This window comes from Aulonocara sp. 'chitande type north' Nkhata Bay, linkage group LG9, assembly GCF_057382095.1.
Source record: "Aulonocara sp. 'chitande type north' Nkhata Bay isolate Kocher_YH1m ecotype deep benthic linkage group LG9, A_spYH_male_GT1.1, whole genome shotgun sequence".
NCBI classification, from domain to species: domain Eukaryota; kingdom Metazoa; phylum Chordata; class Actinopteri; order Cichliformes; family Cichlidae; genus Aulonocara; species Aulonocara sp. 'chitande type north' Nkhata Bay.
The window spans coordinates 35150463-35165964 of NC_141352.1; the positions used below are offsets into that span (position 1 = coordinate 35150463).

A 15502-nucleotide genomic window follows, 5' to 3' on the forward strand; every position below is an offset into this window, starting at 1 on the left:
CTGTTAGTATCGCAAACCTATCAAGTGCAAGAGAACGCCATTTTCAAACAGTTTACAAGTTTTATTTGATTAATTTTCTTCCACAATTATCAGGTTTGTGTCGGCTTTTACTGTGAGAATTGATTGATTGATCATACTTTATTCATCTCGAGGGAAATTGGAGCTTGGCTCTTGAGCTGCCTGGTAAAGGTGCTGCATATTTGTGAGACCTAAGGTAAACAAACAAACAAACAAACAAAAAAACACGTTTTCTAATACCAAAACATTTCCGATGATAACCCAGAGAATATGAAGAATATGACATTTTTGATGGTCAATCCCTAAGCAGTCGCCGTAGTTTGGGCGATACCATTTTAAATGGGTGTTATCGTGATGTTGATTTAAGGGGTTTATTTTTATTACAAACAGTTTTGGAATAAATTATTTAAAGTATTAAACTATTATTCAATACAAGTAACCACAGGGAATGGTAACAGTATATTTTATGACTATCACCCATCTTGATAATACATCGGCATCTAACAAAATGGTATAATCCAAGAGGTAGGGAAGACCTGTAAGTGAGACAAATCAAGCCTGTGACAGCGGAGAAATCGGAGTTTTATAACAAGTAATTACTGTACAGAGGTAAGTACTATCCAGGAGTCCTCGCTCGACCTTAGTGAACTGTTTTGTTTAACAGCAGCACCGTGTTCTGCCGAGCTGTCAGTGTAAATGTGGGAAAATTGTGAAGAAGATGACAGTTTTGCTAGCGATAGCTGAGCTACTGTTAGCTTGCTGCTAGCCGACTGCTAGCTGATTCACCAAAACTGTGCGGACTTGAGCAGGAAGAAGTTAGCTTGCTAGAAGCTAGTTAGCCTTTTAGCTCGCCATCCTATTTTGGGATTGGCATTCCGCTAGCTAGTAACCTTAACTTAGCTACGTTAAGCGCGACTACGAGAGGAATGTTTATTAATAATGCTTCGTTTTGTATGTCGGACATCTGTAAATGTGAAGTGGCTGATGATGTAGTAGTGTTTTCTGTGACGTGAAATTAAGTGATATGAATGACAAGAAATAACACTGGGCCCAGTTTCACCTTCTGGTCATGTAATCTGTGATGGTACCGGCGCACACCCTAGAAGCTGGTACTAATATTGCTAGGTAACGTGCTTAAGGATGTCTGCTACGTGATGCTGACACCAGTGCGTACCAAGTTTGACCGCTAATAATGACACAGTGAACTTGTCTATTCTGTTGATTTCATCTGTTGCTGCCAAACTGATCTGAACAGGCTGATGGTGTTGCACTCATTTTTGTTTGTCTACATATAAATTTTGCCCTAAGAGTAATGCTGTTTTCGTATTTGTATTATGGTTCATGTGAAAGTAAAAATAAACAGTCGAGAGAATACACCTTGCCATGATTTCTTTTATGTTGCCATTGCTACTGAGGCTGAGTTGACTGTTACTGTCATATACACAGTACACAGTTGCATCATTAATGAAGAAACGAAAGCCAGGAACTAAGCCCCTTATTTCTTCCTTTTTAAAATCTCTTTGCACACTCCTCTTTTCATGTGCTTTTTTCTGTCGTTCTCTTAGGCTAAAAGAGAAACTGTACAATGTCCTTAAAGCCACGGATGGTAAATTTTGACGAGACATGGAACAAGTTACTGACAACAATCAAGGCTGTGGTGATGCTCGACTATGTGGAAAGAGCCACTTGGAATGATAGGTTCTCGTATCCTTTATCAAATCAAATCAATTTTATTGTCACATCACATGTGCAGGTACACTGATACAGTACATGTGAGTGAAATTCTTGTGTGCGAGCTTCACAAGCAACAGAGTTGTGCAAAATATAAGAATGGCTAAATCTGAGACTAATCTGAGACTTTACCAGCTCGCTTCATGTTTAACCAATTTAGCCTGCAACATGAGATTTTTTTAAAAAGTTTCAGCACTGGGTTTGAGTGTAAATACAGATTTGCCAAAGCATTGTTGTCATTGTAAAATACATTTGTGTTTATTCATTTTTAATAGCAAATGTGTGTATATTTACATCCCTCACATTCTTCCTGAACATTGTCACCAGTGACATCTATGCCCTGTGTGTTGCATACCCAGAGCCTTTAGGTGAAAAGTTATACACAGAGACCAAAATCTTTCTTGAGAACCATGTTCGTCAGTTGTACAAGGTAAGCAAAAGTTCTTCTGTGCTTTTTCTTTGCTTATCACATCGCATTTCCTCTAAAGCTGCCACGCTTATGTGTGTATTTCAGAAAGTTCTGGAATCAGAGGAGAAGGTTTTAGTGATGTACCACAGATACTGGGATGAGTACAGTAAAGGAGCCGACTACATGGACTGCTTGTACAGGTAACATTTCTGCTTTTTTGTGTGTCTGTAATTTCAGTGTTTCAATTTGATATCAGTGAGTCACAGAGTTGATTTACACAATTTACTCCAGCCTTTTTTTCTTTTTATCTATAAACAAAATGTTTGTATAGCCTCTGTTGTTTGAGGTTGCCTGATTCAAACCATAAGCATGTCTGTAGTCGGTGTTTCACATTCACTTTTAACTGAAGGCATGAGTTCACCCAGGCTTCTGTGTTTGTCAAGTCCACTTGTTTGTTTAGCGTTCCTTAATGCAAAGTGTACTAATTCTGTTCCTTTACAAGGCTCAGTATTCCTGCCTTTAGTTTGTCCCTTAAAATATTACTTTGAATGTCGTTGTGTGAGGTGCCAAGAGGCTTTCGGTGTGTCTTTATTCACTCTAAATCAATATTCCCTTGTAGAGCTCTTAGATCTATTTTTATGCATGCTACCCACCAGACTCCCTGTGCATACATATGCTTTTGTAATTTATGTCGGTCCAAGCAAGAGAGAAGAAAGTAAGGCGCTTGGCTTTAGTAGTGAATTTCTTCAGTTGTTAGCATCGAAGAGAGATGCTTATTATTCTTAACACATCAATTTGTGAAATACATGTGTAGTTGCGTTCAGTTTGGACTGAATCAGAACAGACTTTGTTAACTTGTAAGTTTAGCTTGCTGGATTGAGCAGGCGACTGATGAGCTGTAAGACTGCTGCAGAGTTCTGGGTTCAAATCCACCTCAGGCCATTTGCTGTGCGTCTTCTTATCCTCTCTCTCTTTCTCAGCTTTCCTGGCAATTCTGAACTATCCTGTTATAATCAAAGGAACAAAAAATGCCCCAAAATATATATAAAAAAAGAACAACAACAGCAATAATGACTATTTTATTTCTACAGTTCTGCTCTCCAGCAGTTACTGGTACTCAACACTAGCTGGTATATTGGCAGGTTGACTTACAGTCAGAGTGAATGAGAGAAAACAGGCTGAATGTCACAGGCAGGCTGCACAGCTGTGAAATATAATATAATAGCTGTGCGCTATTTAAGGTGGACTAAATTAGCCATCATGGATTAGAGCTTGAAAGCAGTTGTCAGTTTGTCTGGAAGTTGTCCTGCTGTGCTAACTCAGTTTTTGCTTTGTTTGTCAAATACTAAGGATTCATTCATTTGTACGCAACTCAGGCTACAATCCTCCTTCCTCCCATTCAGCTTCCTGACTGACTTGTGGCTTCACTAGTGCTGAAACGTTAAGAAAAGTTCAGCACTTCAAGTGCTTGTGGCCAGCTAGTCAAATCATTTTGAGTAATGAAAGAGTGTTGTAGCTGCTTGTCCAGCTTATCGATTTACATCAAAATTAATAAGAAATGAACATTATGGTGAGTAATTTCCCTGAAGCAGCGTATACATATGAATCCTCCCTAATAGCAAATGCATTCAGAATTTGATTATCTGTCATATAAATTAGTTGTACTACAAACTGAGACGTCCTTGTAGCAGTGTTTGGTACTACTTGGTAAATAAATAAAACTTTTCCACTGATGTAAGTGTTAACTCTGGACTATTACTGACTCATTTACTGTTATCTTGTTCTTCTCATAGACATTACAGAACACAAGGGCAAACTCATTTTTGCTCAGTACTCAAATGTATCTGTTATAAACTGCTACCAGTAAGAGTAGATGATACAGTTGGGTATTGAAAATGTGAATAGGCACATTAAAAAGACCAACGCTTTGTTAATATTTTAACATTCCCCCAAAACAATTTTGAACAAATTGTGGAAAAATTCAAAAACTTTTGACTACACAAAGTACTATTGCTGCTTTGATTGTAGTTTAATTACTTAATCTACAGTTTTTCAGTTCTTTTCTTTGTTTTTTTTTTTTGTGTTTTTCAGTCAGAGCAAATTGGCTGAACAAGTAAATGAAGCTCAGCTTCAGTTTCTGCAATGTAAAGGGCAGTGGACACTGCCAGAGGATCTGGATTTCTTAAACTTCATCACTGTGAATGTTGGTTAACAGATCCAAAGATAAACAAATCTTTCTGAGCATATCCTGTTATGTGAGACCACCAAGCATTATTAATGTGTTTGACTAGTGTTGATAACCTTTTTAAAATCATTTTCTTGTCATTATTTTCGTAAATAATAAATAATGAAAGTGCAACTAGACTAAAAAAAGCTTTTACAAAATATAATGGGAGCATTGATTACTGTCTGGATATTGTGTTTCACTCATTAATTTTGAGATAAATAACCACAGAGTGAGCAACCAAGAGGTTAACCAAACGATACCAGTAACACACAGCGTCTATGAGTGAATGAAAACAGGATGCATTTGTCAGCAGCATTTTAGTGTTTCTTCAGAAAACATGAGGCCTGTGTTTATTCCTCCTTCCAATCTTTGCGATGCTTTAAACATCTTGAATATCTCCCCACATTGTTCAGGTACCTCAACACTCAGTTCATCAAGAAGAACAAACTAACAGAAGCTGACCTGCAGTATGGCTACGGGGGAGTGGACATGAATGAGCCGCTTATGGAGATCGGAGAGGTACTAAGCATTGGCATAAAAACCTTTGCTGCACATCTATTTTTCAATGGGCGCTGGGATTATATTAGATGGAGATAAGGGGAGTGCTTATAATGGACAGATTGGCAGGATTCAGTATCAGTGTTCTGTTGCATAGGCCTACATTTCTCCTTTCACTACCCTTCTAGATGTAGGATTTGTCTGTGCTGAAGCAGAACTAATATGCTGTCTTTTTGTTTTTCTTTGCAGTTGGCATTAGATATGTGGAGGAAGCTAATGATCGAGCCTCTTCAGGCTGTCCTCATCCGGATGTTGCTAAATGAAATCAAAAAGTATGTTTATTCTAATTTCTTTTCTAAAAATTTCTTTTCTTTTCTTTTTTTGCCAAAAACAGTCTGTTGTAAATATTTTTGCTGTCATCTATTCCATCATTTGGCCTTGAGTTTAGTTACTGTAGTGGCTGTCTTCCAGTCCCTATATAGAGTAACTGTCTTTTGGGGAAGTTTGTAAAATGTGTCAGCACAATATGCCTGAGAAGATTTAAGTGCGGATCTTTAATGACAGTCTTTTATTGAAGCATTGTAAGGCATACATGTTTACTGACTTATAAGAACTGGGTGCACTAGTTTGATTTTATTTAGGATTTTCTCCAAAATATACCTGCAGGCTGAAATACACAAACCTGCACTAATATTAGGTAAATGTCCCTCAGCAAGTTGCACCTCAGCCAGATGCTTTTGGTAGCTGTCAGCAACATTACCAAGCTTCTGACGTGATTCTGGCTGGATTCTGATCACTCTCTTTGGCAGAATTCAGAGAGTTCATTTCAGTTTGTTTGTTTCCTGGCACAGTCCCGGCTTTTTATTTCATATCAGTTCAATTATATTCCTCTGGTGCCTCAGTGCCCTTTATGTTGTAAGGTAAAGATCTACAATAATACAGTGAAAACCCTCAACAGTGGGAAATGGAGAAACTCTCTTTTAACTGGAAGAAACTTAAGACAGAACCAAGCTCAGGGAGGGGCAGCCATCTGCCATGACTAGTTGGGGGTAAAGGGAGGGAGATGGGACAAAAGACAGGCAGAGTGGTGCATAAACACATGGAAAATGAAAAGATTTGAGTGAAGAAGAAATGCAGTGCATCATGGGAAGCCTCAAGCATCTAAGGGAGGGTTCAGGGTCACCTTATCCAGCCCTAACTGTAAGCATTATCAAAACAGAAAGTTTTAAGTTTAATTTTAAAAGCAAAGGGAGTGTCTGTCTCCCGAATTCAAACTGGGAGCTGGTTCCACAGAAGAGGGAAGACTCTGCCTCTCATTCTACTTTTAAATACCCGAGGAACCAAAAATAAGCCAGCAGTCTGAGAAAGAAAGAAGGAAAAACGACACGTTCTAGTCAGTTGTACTCAATCGCTAACTAGAAAGCACGGCACCATTAAATGAAAGATTTAAGTGAATGTGTGGATATTTTCCACCATGTGTGAATTAGAGAAAATCCCAAATTAATCCAAACTTGTGCAACTCTTAGTTTTGAAAGTCATTAAAGATGTACAGTCATTCCATCCTGGAAAATGAACTCTTCGAAGAAATCATTAAAAGCCCCAAATTGCCATGACATTCATGCTCATGGTGAGTGTAGGTAAACTTCTGGCCACAGCTGCATGAGTCAGTTGCTTTCACATAGTTTTGTTAGTGTTGTAATACTTGTTCCGTGTTTCATAAGTCTTTCCCCTTAAAAATACCCTCCATGTTTTAACGATTAAACAGATGACTAAAACTAACATGGACACTAAACATTTCAATAATAATATAAACTAAACTGAAATGAGCAACTCTACCTCACTAAGAAAAGAAAAAAACTCAAGTACTGGATTGGCATCCTTAGTCTGGATCCATGATCTTTATGAACTATTTACCATATGCTAAGGGAAAAAATGAGTCTGCTAATTTTAGCTCAAGGCAATTTAGTTAAACATTTCAAAAAACCTTCCCCTTCTCTGACAGTGATCGTTGTGGTGAGAATCCCAACCAGAAAGTAATCCATGGGGTCATCAACTCCTTTGTTCATGTTGAACAGTACAAGAAGAAGTTTCCACTAAAGGTGAGGCAACAAATAACAGCTCAGCCATCCAATTCCTACAGTTTTGTTTTGGGATTTTTTTGTTTGTTTGTTTTTGTGGGGGGTTTTTTAGGATTCATATTTTCTGCGCCATACGAACAATGTAGCCAACTTTCACAGCCATGAATACCACTAGTTTTGTGTTTCATGGAGTACGAAGCAGCCTTTTACATAGACCAGTGTATACATATTAAACGATAACTCCTGTGCATGCCACGTTCTCTTCCTATGCTGCAGTTTTATCAGGAAATCTTTGAAGGGCCATTTCTGACCAAAACAGGAGAGTATTACAAACAGGAAGCCTCCAATCTACTGCAGGAATCCAACTGTTCACAGTATATGGAGAAGGTAAGCTAAGATGGACAACAGATAGTAAAAGTATGTGAACGCTGGATGTGTTCCAGGATGAACATGAGCGAACAAGCTCCTGTAGTTGAGCATCGCTTTAAACGTCTTGATATTGTTGAGCTTTCTTGTGTTTAAGAAGTCAAAATGAAGCTCAGTTGGTTTGGTTTTAGTCACTCTTGGATTTCTAATGACTATCACTGCATCTTTCTGTGAATGATTGCGTGTATGTGTGTGCACCACCATCCACAGGTTATTCATATCAACTCATCAGTTCCTGTCAGTCTGGTGACATAAGAGTTTTAATGTGAATATTAGCTATATCATTAAATCGCTAAAGCTGATAACAGGATTTCCTGGGCCATGTCTGCTACCATGACACCATTTCTCTGTCACTTAGTCACTGCAGTAATCACATTTATGCTGTACGTTTGTCCCTTGAGCCTGTAAACAGGGTCATCATCAAGGTCAAGCATTCCCATTTGATAGATCAATATATGATATGACTGCGAAAGAGCAGCAGCAGACTCTATAGTACTATAGTGTCCTTGTGCTTCCTTATCTGACCCAGTTTACAACTATGTGTAGGAAAAAGTGTTGTTTGTCCTTCTTTGTTATCGGCTACGTGTTTCCTGAAAGAGCTTTATAACGTCTTTTAAGGAGTGTTTCAGATTAAGATGTTTGTTTTGCCATTAAGTGTATAGGTGTATATTTATTTTTTCCTGTAAAATATAACGGTGTACAGGTATAAAACCCATCTCCTTTTTTAAAGTGCTGATAATCATGGACCTACAAATGATTTCTTCTGTATTTGATTTGAAACCAAGCTACCTGCCCTTTTGATCACATCTTTCTTTTGTGGCAGGTGTTAGCACGGTTGAAAGATGAAGAAGTGAGATGTCGGAAGTACCTGCACCCCAGCTCCTACGCCAAAGTCATCCATGAATGCCAGCAGAGGATGGTGGCAGATCATCTGCAGTTCCTACACGGGGAGTGCCAGAACATCATTCGGCAGGAGAAGAAAGATGGTTCGTCCGCTTGTGGTTTTTTTGTTTGTTTTGTTTTATGGCTCGAAGACAGTGTTTATCACCAAATTAATTATATACACTCTCACAAAGTACGCACTTCTAATGTGAAAATCTGTGTAATGTGAAACGTTGTGTCATTTTGTCCAGACATGGCCAACATGTACACCCTGTTACGGGCCGTGTCTAATGGGTTGCCGCATATGATCCAGGAGTTGCAAGTCCATATCCACAATGAGGGTATCCGAGGAACCAGTAACCTCTCTCAGGAAAATGTTAGTATTACACCTGTCTACATTCGTATGCCTGTCTCTACTTGTACATACAACACACCTAAGCAATTGCCAATGACAGCAAAGAGGGAGTTGATTGACATGTAAAAAAAAAAAATTGGAAAGTGCATCAGAGGAAAACTAGTCTGGAATACCTGGTAGTGGTCAACCATCTCTTCCTCTGTGGATGTACCTTTAGATGTTTCTTTAGGAATTAGGAATTACCTTAACCAATGGCAAATTACCAGATCACCAAGGACTGTTGCATTATTTATGAGGTAAAGAATCAAGTATATAAACAAAACTAAAACCCTCAAACTGAAAACTACACATGCTGAGGTTGAAGCGTGTTATGCAAATGAAAGCTGAAGCGCTGTAATTAGCTAAGACATTCCAATGAGAAACTGCATGCTTAAAAATGCTTTGGTTTAAAGTACAGTAAGCTCGTCGCCTTAAAGTTCAGTTAAATTGTATATCTGACTTGTTAGTAACCAGATTGTCACTAATATGTACGATGGCATAAGTGTTTTACAATACTAGGATTTCAATCTCCATACCAGTACCAGTTTGAACATTCTGTAAAAGTGAGCTTTGAATAAAGTGTGATCTTTGTTATGATAAAACAACGAAGAATTTTAAAGCTGGCTACAAAAACATAAGAAACACATTTTAATAAATTATTGTGAAAGTAGAAAAGTTCAAGTTTGTCATCTTGTCAGTATCTGACTGTAAGTTCTCTGTTCACACTGCTCCACCTCAGTCCACAGCTCTTTACATCCTCAGCTCTGCTCTTTAGCACTGAAACCATCTCTTTATTTGCTCGGATTAGTTCTCCACACTCTGGGCTCTCTGCTCAGTTCAGCTACAGTTGCCCCGCTGCTCTGCACAGCCAGCAACCCGCCTGGTTCTTAATGTGTCTGTAATCCTTTCTGTCACAGCTCAATATTCAATCTTTGACCCTTTCAACCTGCAATAATTATTTATCTTGTATCTAACTGTGGTCTATTTGTTTCTACGTTAATGATAACAAGTGGCTAACGTGACTGTCAAGTAATTAGTAATAGTTAAATGGCTAATTTTAACATGTGAGCTGGCCAAGTTAACATTTGTGCTAACTATTTAACTAACTGTTAACTAATTCAGTGTTGTCGAAACAGGAGCTTTACAGACCTCTGGAACTGTCGATCAGTGTTTTTTGAATTTTAACTACTTTAGCTGTTAGTGAGCGGAGGATCTGTGCCTGACTGTAGCAGTGCTGTGTGAAGTTGTGCTGGAAGAGGCTAAGATGGCACTGTTGGTATCAATATTATTGCAAATGATGATAATTTGATAAGTTGACATACATGATCCCACTTTTTCCCTCAAATAATTTAATTACGTTTACATTTTTAGCTGTCCATTGTTTTTAGCATTTTTTGTTTGTTTTTTCTCTATCGTTAAAAATGTCTGTTACTTATACTGCTTTGTCTTTCTCCTGCTACCCCTCCCTAGATGCCAACCCTGTTTGTGGAGTCAGTGCTAGAAGTTCACAGTAAATTTGTTCAGCTCATTAACACAGTTCTAAATGGAGATCAGCACTTCATGAGTGCCCTCGATAAGGTATCAAACTCCTCACGGTCTTATTGAATGTACAAGTGTGTGTTTATTTTCATTTCTCTCACAATTCAAGTCATTTGACAGCCAGTGTTTATTTGATGTCTCTTTCTCAGGCTTTGACGTCTGTGGTTAACTTCAGGGAGCCCAAGTCCATCTGCAAAGCCCCTGAACTCGTGAGTACGCACACAGACACACACACACAGAGCATCACGCAGTGCTGTACCCCATGCCTTGACCAGGTCATGTCCCTCCTTGTGTTTCTGTCCAGCTGGCGAAATACTGTGACAATCTACTGAAAAAGTCTGCTAAAGGAATGACAGAAAATGAAGTGGAGGACAAGCTGACCAGCTTCATCACAGTGTTCAAGTACATAGATGACAAGGACATTTTTCAAAAGGTAACAAGAAGGCGTATTAGAAAAGGAGAAAAAAACACATTTTGACATAACAACTCAGCCCTGAAGTTTGATTTTGAGCTGAAAATAGTGGTGTTCATTTTAATATCTTCAGTTGTCCCAAAATATACATTGTTTGTCTCTCTTTTTTTTTTCCTTTTCTACAGTTTTACGCTAGAATGCTAGCAAAGCGGTTAATACATGGTTTATCGTTGTCAATGGATTCAGAAGAAGCCATGATCAACAAACTTAAGGTAAATCCACAGCTGGACTTGTGATGTATGAGACACCTAAGGTTCTCTGTTTTGCTTCTCATTTACCTTCTTTACTGCACCTCTGCTCATACTACTTCTTACCCTGCAGCAAGCTTGTGGCTATGAGTTCACCAGCAAACTCCACAGAATGTACACAGACATGAGCGTGAGTGCTGACCTCAACAACAAGTTCAACAATTTCATCAAGACACAGGAGACAGTGGTGGACCTGGGAATCAGCTTCCAGATCTATGTATTACAGGTCAGTAAACACAAATGCTTCACAATGAAACTTTAGCCTGTGTCCCACATTTTAATCTGTAATGTTGTGGTGTATGCTCTCGCTTGGCAGGCTGGAGCCTGGCCTCTCACACACGTCCCCTCCTCCACATTTGCCATCCCTCAAGAACTAGAGAAGAGCGTGCAGATGGTGAGGAGCGCTGCATAATACTCAAAGAGTGATGCTGATCAAAGGAGCACATTGTTGGACTAACCTTGTTTTCACCTTCCCTTTTCAGTTTGAGTTGTTCTATAATCAGCACTTCAGTGGGAGAAAGTTGACCTGGCTGCACTATCTCTGCACAGGTAACACAAATACACAAGAATTATGCAAGATGCGAGTATAACAAGGCACCATTTTCAGCACAAACAGGAAGCGTAACAGAAACGGGAGTACTGTTATGAAGGACCAAACTATATGTTTTTGTATGTCAGAGATTTGTTTCCCTGGAAGTGGGACATGCATGTGTGAAAATGATGCATACATCATTAGGATCGTGCACGGAATCTGTAACTTTACTTTCTTTTTCAATCCATTAAAGTGATTCCGTCAAACATGAGTCACTGTTACATGAAAACATCCCTTTAACCTTTGCAGAACAAGCCACAGTTGTCACATAGCAGTGATTTGATTGTACATTAGGTGACAAATAATCCTTGAAGCCAGAGTTTAGTGAATTGGCTCCTATATTTTGACAGGTAATATAAAGTAAAGTTACGTCCTGTGTACGCTCATCAGGCACAACATTATGCTCACCTGCCTAATATTGTGTCACCTTAGTCCCCTTTTTGATGCAAAAACAGCTCTAACCTATCGAGACATAGACTCTACTAGATCCCTGAAGGTGTGCTGTGGTATCTGCACCAAGATGTTAGCAACAGATCCTTTAAGTCCTGTAAGTTGTGAGGTGGGGCCTCATTGAATCTGACTTGTTTGTCCAGCACATCCCGCGAATGCTCGATTGGATTGAGATCTGGGCCAAGCCAACATCTCAAACTCGTTGTTGTGCTCCACAAACCATTCTTGAACTGATAATTTGAGCGACAGTAGCTCAACTATTGGATCGGACCACACAACCAGCCTTGGCTCACCACTTGCATCAATGAGCCTTGGCCACCCTTGATTCTGTCTCTGGTTCACTATTGTTTATTCCTTGGACCACTTGTAAAACATCAACCCTGAGGACAAAATGTTCACTTGTTTCCTAATATACCCCACCCACTAGCAGGTGCTATGATGAAGAGAAAATCAGTGTTACTCACCTCACCTATTAGTGCTCATAATGTTATGCCTGATTGCTGTATAGTCACAGGAACACACCCATACAGACATCAGTAAACAGATTTATCAGTTATTCAACAAGAGTTCACTTCAGACAGGTTCCATATGCTCTCAGACCATGACCCATTCTGGGTCAAGATGATGGATAATCATTTTAAAGTTATCACTCTCCACTTGAGAGACGTTTGTGGTATGTAATAATCTCTGAAGAACATATTAAACTTTACACATCAAATTTTACACATCAAACTTTAGCTCTTCTTAGCATTTTGAGATTAAAGTTGAATCCCATAAGTCTGGTTCTGCACTCACTGTAAGGTCGACGGACCTGTGTTTGTGCTGAGGACGTGTTTCGGTTTTGTCCAGTGTGCAGTTAAAAAGCCCGTTTAACACATGTAGACTTTATTTTCATCATTTGTGGTACCATGAGATCAGTTTGAGCAGACTAAGATGGGACCTGCAAATGGGTGTCTCATGCCAGAAGTTGCATGATTATGGTTTGGCGAAATCTTCGAAACAAACTTCTAGTGAGATAAGCAGTTGAGGATGCAGGACAAGCATGCACGGAGGTGAATGAAGGTAGTAACAAGCAGCGAGCTGGACTCATGCTAACTGACAAATGCAAATGTAATTTGTTTCCTGCACAGGTGAAGTAAAGATGAACTATCTATCCAAGCCCTACGTTGCCATGGTGACCACCTACCAGATGGCTGTGCTGCTGGCCTTCAACAACAGCCAAACAGTGACCTATAAGGAGCTGCAGGATGGCACGCAGATGAATGAGAAGGAGCTACAGAAAACAATAAAGTCCCTGCTGGACGTCAAAATGCTCAACCACGACTCACAAAAGGTGTCAGCTTTCATGTGGGATCACGTGGATCCCAAAGCTCAGCTAATATTCCATTAAGCACCAAGAGTGTTTTAAATTCAGAATCCTTTCCCTCTTCTCACAGGAGGAGATTGAAACCGAGTCGACGTTTTCACTAAATATGAGTTTCACTAGTAAAAGGACTAAGTTCAAGATCACAACGTCAATGCAGAAAGACACACCACAGGTCAGGCAAATAGATTTTGATCTGTCTCTGTGCTTTGTTATAAGATAACTGAGCAGTGTATATACATGTGTGTTTGACATTTAAAAACGTGCCCCCTGAATTGTCTCATGTTTAGGAGATGGAGCAGACGAGGAGCGCTGTCGACGAGGACCGCAAAATGTATTTACAAGCTGCTATAGTGAGAATCATGAAAGCCCGCAAGGTGCTCCGGCACAATGCCCTCATCCAGGAGGTGAGCAGAAGCTTTTGTCTCAAATAGGTTGATAGAAAGAAACGTACGTGCCAACAAGTCTTTGAGGTCAATGTCAGAGGGATTTACTTGGATTGAATGAATTGATGCTCGCAATGAAGGGCTGTTGGAAGCCCGAGGAGTAAATTTAGCATGTGCATAAGTGTTTTTAAATGGTTACCTGTTATGAGATCATCTATATTTCTGCTTACATATGAAACTTCATGTGTCCAGGTCATTAATCAGTCCAAAGCCAGGTTCAACCCCAGTATCAGCATGATCAAGAAGTGCATCGAGGTGCTCATCGACAAGCAGTACATCGAGCGAAGCCAGACCTCGGCAGATGAGTACAGCTACGTTGCATAAGCAGAAGAGTCGAGCCACAGAAACACCCGCCCCTGTGACTGACTGACTGACTGATAACAGGTTTAAAACACGAAACGGATTCCTTCATTCATTTGGTTTTGGACTGTCTGCTCCGATCCCCGTGCAGCAAAATAAAGCGAAACCGGTGCCTCCATCTTTGAAAAGAAGAAAAGTCATCGTGTCACGTCATCATCACTCATAAGGCTCTCCTCCCGAACCCTGCCCACTTTCTGATTTTTAAGCTGTTTACAACATCACCAGTGCCACGCACGTGTGCGTCAAAGAGAATGCCTGTAGCTGTTTGAGAGCGGAGAGCTGATAAACTACAACAGAAAATAAAGGAAAAAAGAAAAAATTGGAGACACTTTTAAAAGAAAATGCTTTCTTTTCTCACATTTGCCGTTGTTGTGTGTTTATTTTTTTTCTTTGTTAAATGTATTAAAGTTAGGAAAACATTGTAATAAAATGTTATACTGATTATTGTATCTACTTTCAAATATAAAGACAAACATGATCCTGCTGCTTGTCAAATAAATGAATAAAAAACACAGATGGGTTTATGTAAAGGTTTGTGTAGTGTTTCCATTTCAGTGAGGGGGATAGATATAATCATTACAGGTAATGTTTTCTTGTTGTAGTTGTGTACACACTGTAAACACACTATTCGGATCAGCTGCCAGAAATATGCAGATCATCAATATATCACAAAAACACTGGAAAGGAAGCCTGCCATGTTTCTTATCTGTGTGTCAAGCAGCTGCGAGTAGTGATTTGACATTAATATGATGAACTGATAAGGGTTGAAAGGTGGCAATCAGATGAAAAGTGAGGATAGGATCACGAGGATAGGAGCTGGAAACAGAGCTTTCCCATATGAGACAGGTGGCTTGTACAGACAGGAACAGACCTTTTCTGTGTTTATAATCGCAAAAGAGATTCTTAATCTCAAGAGTTTCACTTCCTAACTAAATAAAGGGAAAAAGAAAAGAACACAAGCAAGTTATCACTTGCAGTATTAACAATAGCCCAGAAAACCACGTGTTGGCATGTAAAATGCTGGGAACCTGAAATAGATTCTTTTCATTAATCGCACCTGTGGAATTGATTGATTGATTGATTGATTGAAACTTTATTTTGAACATGTTGAAAAAGTACAACAAAATAGAATTAAAAGAGACAAATGAACAAAGCAAAACAAAAGGAAAACGAGCAACCACAACTCCAAATAACGTTCATGTTCAAAAAGGAGCAGGAAGAAGCATAAGCTTATTTAATCCCACCCCTTTTCCACTATCTAGTATCAATAGACTACAGAAATACCTCCTTGCAATTACATTATATGTTATGTGTAATTTTTTTTATTTTTTTTTATATATATACATATATGTTTCTATCTATCCATACA

The 15502-nt window shown here is 39.2% G+C and overlaps 1 protein-coding gene across 2 annotated transcripts; it reads left to right on the forward strand.

Annotated features, from left to right (window-relative positions):
* Positions 1–7: 7 nt before the first annotated feature.
* cul2 (cullin 2) lies at positions 8–14663 on the forward strand. 2 transcript variants are annotated; one of them, XM_086307265.1, is made up of 22 exons: positions 8–214; positions 542–627; positions 1584–1722; positions 2077–2179; positions 2264–2358; positions 4799–4904; positions 5133–5215; positions 6886–6982; positions 7238–7348; positions 8211–8373; positions 8521–8645; positions 10134–10241; positions 10352–10411; positions 10507–10635; positions 10800–10886; positions 10996–11148; positions 11239–11316; positions 11405–11471; positions 13095–13297; positions 13401–13502; positions 13618–13734; positions 13966–14663. In XM_086307265.1, exons 3-22 carry the CDS (start codon positions 1604–1606, stop codon positions 14095–14097), a joined length of 2238 nt encoding a protein of 745 aa, XP_086163391.1. In that variant the 5' UTR covers positions 8–214; positions 542–627; positions 1584–1603; the 3' UTR covers positions 14098–14663. The 2 variants fall into 2 exon arrangements, with proteins under 2 accessions (XP_086163391.1, XP_086163392.1); XM_086307266.1 differs by lacking the exon at positions 542–627.
* The last annotated feature ends 839 nt before the right edge of the window (positions 14664–15502 follow it).

Bases quoted from the DNA above. Each gene is read 5' to 3' on its own strand.
- cul2 (XM_086307265.1), top strand. From the start codon at position 1,604: ATGTCCTTAAAGCCACGGATGGTAAATTTTGACGAGACATGGAACAAG. The intron at 11,472-13,094 runs GTAACACAAATA...TTTCCTGCACAG, and splicing joins GCTGCACTATCTCTGCACAG to GTGAAGTAAAGATGAACTAT. The intron at 13,298-13,400 runs GTGTCAGCTTTC...CTCTTCTCACAG, and splicing joins TCAACCACGACTCACAAAAG to GAGGAGATTGAAACCGAGTC.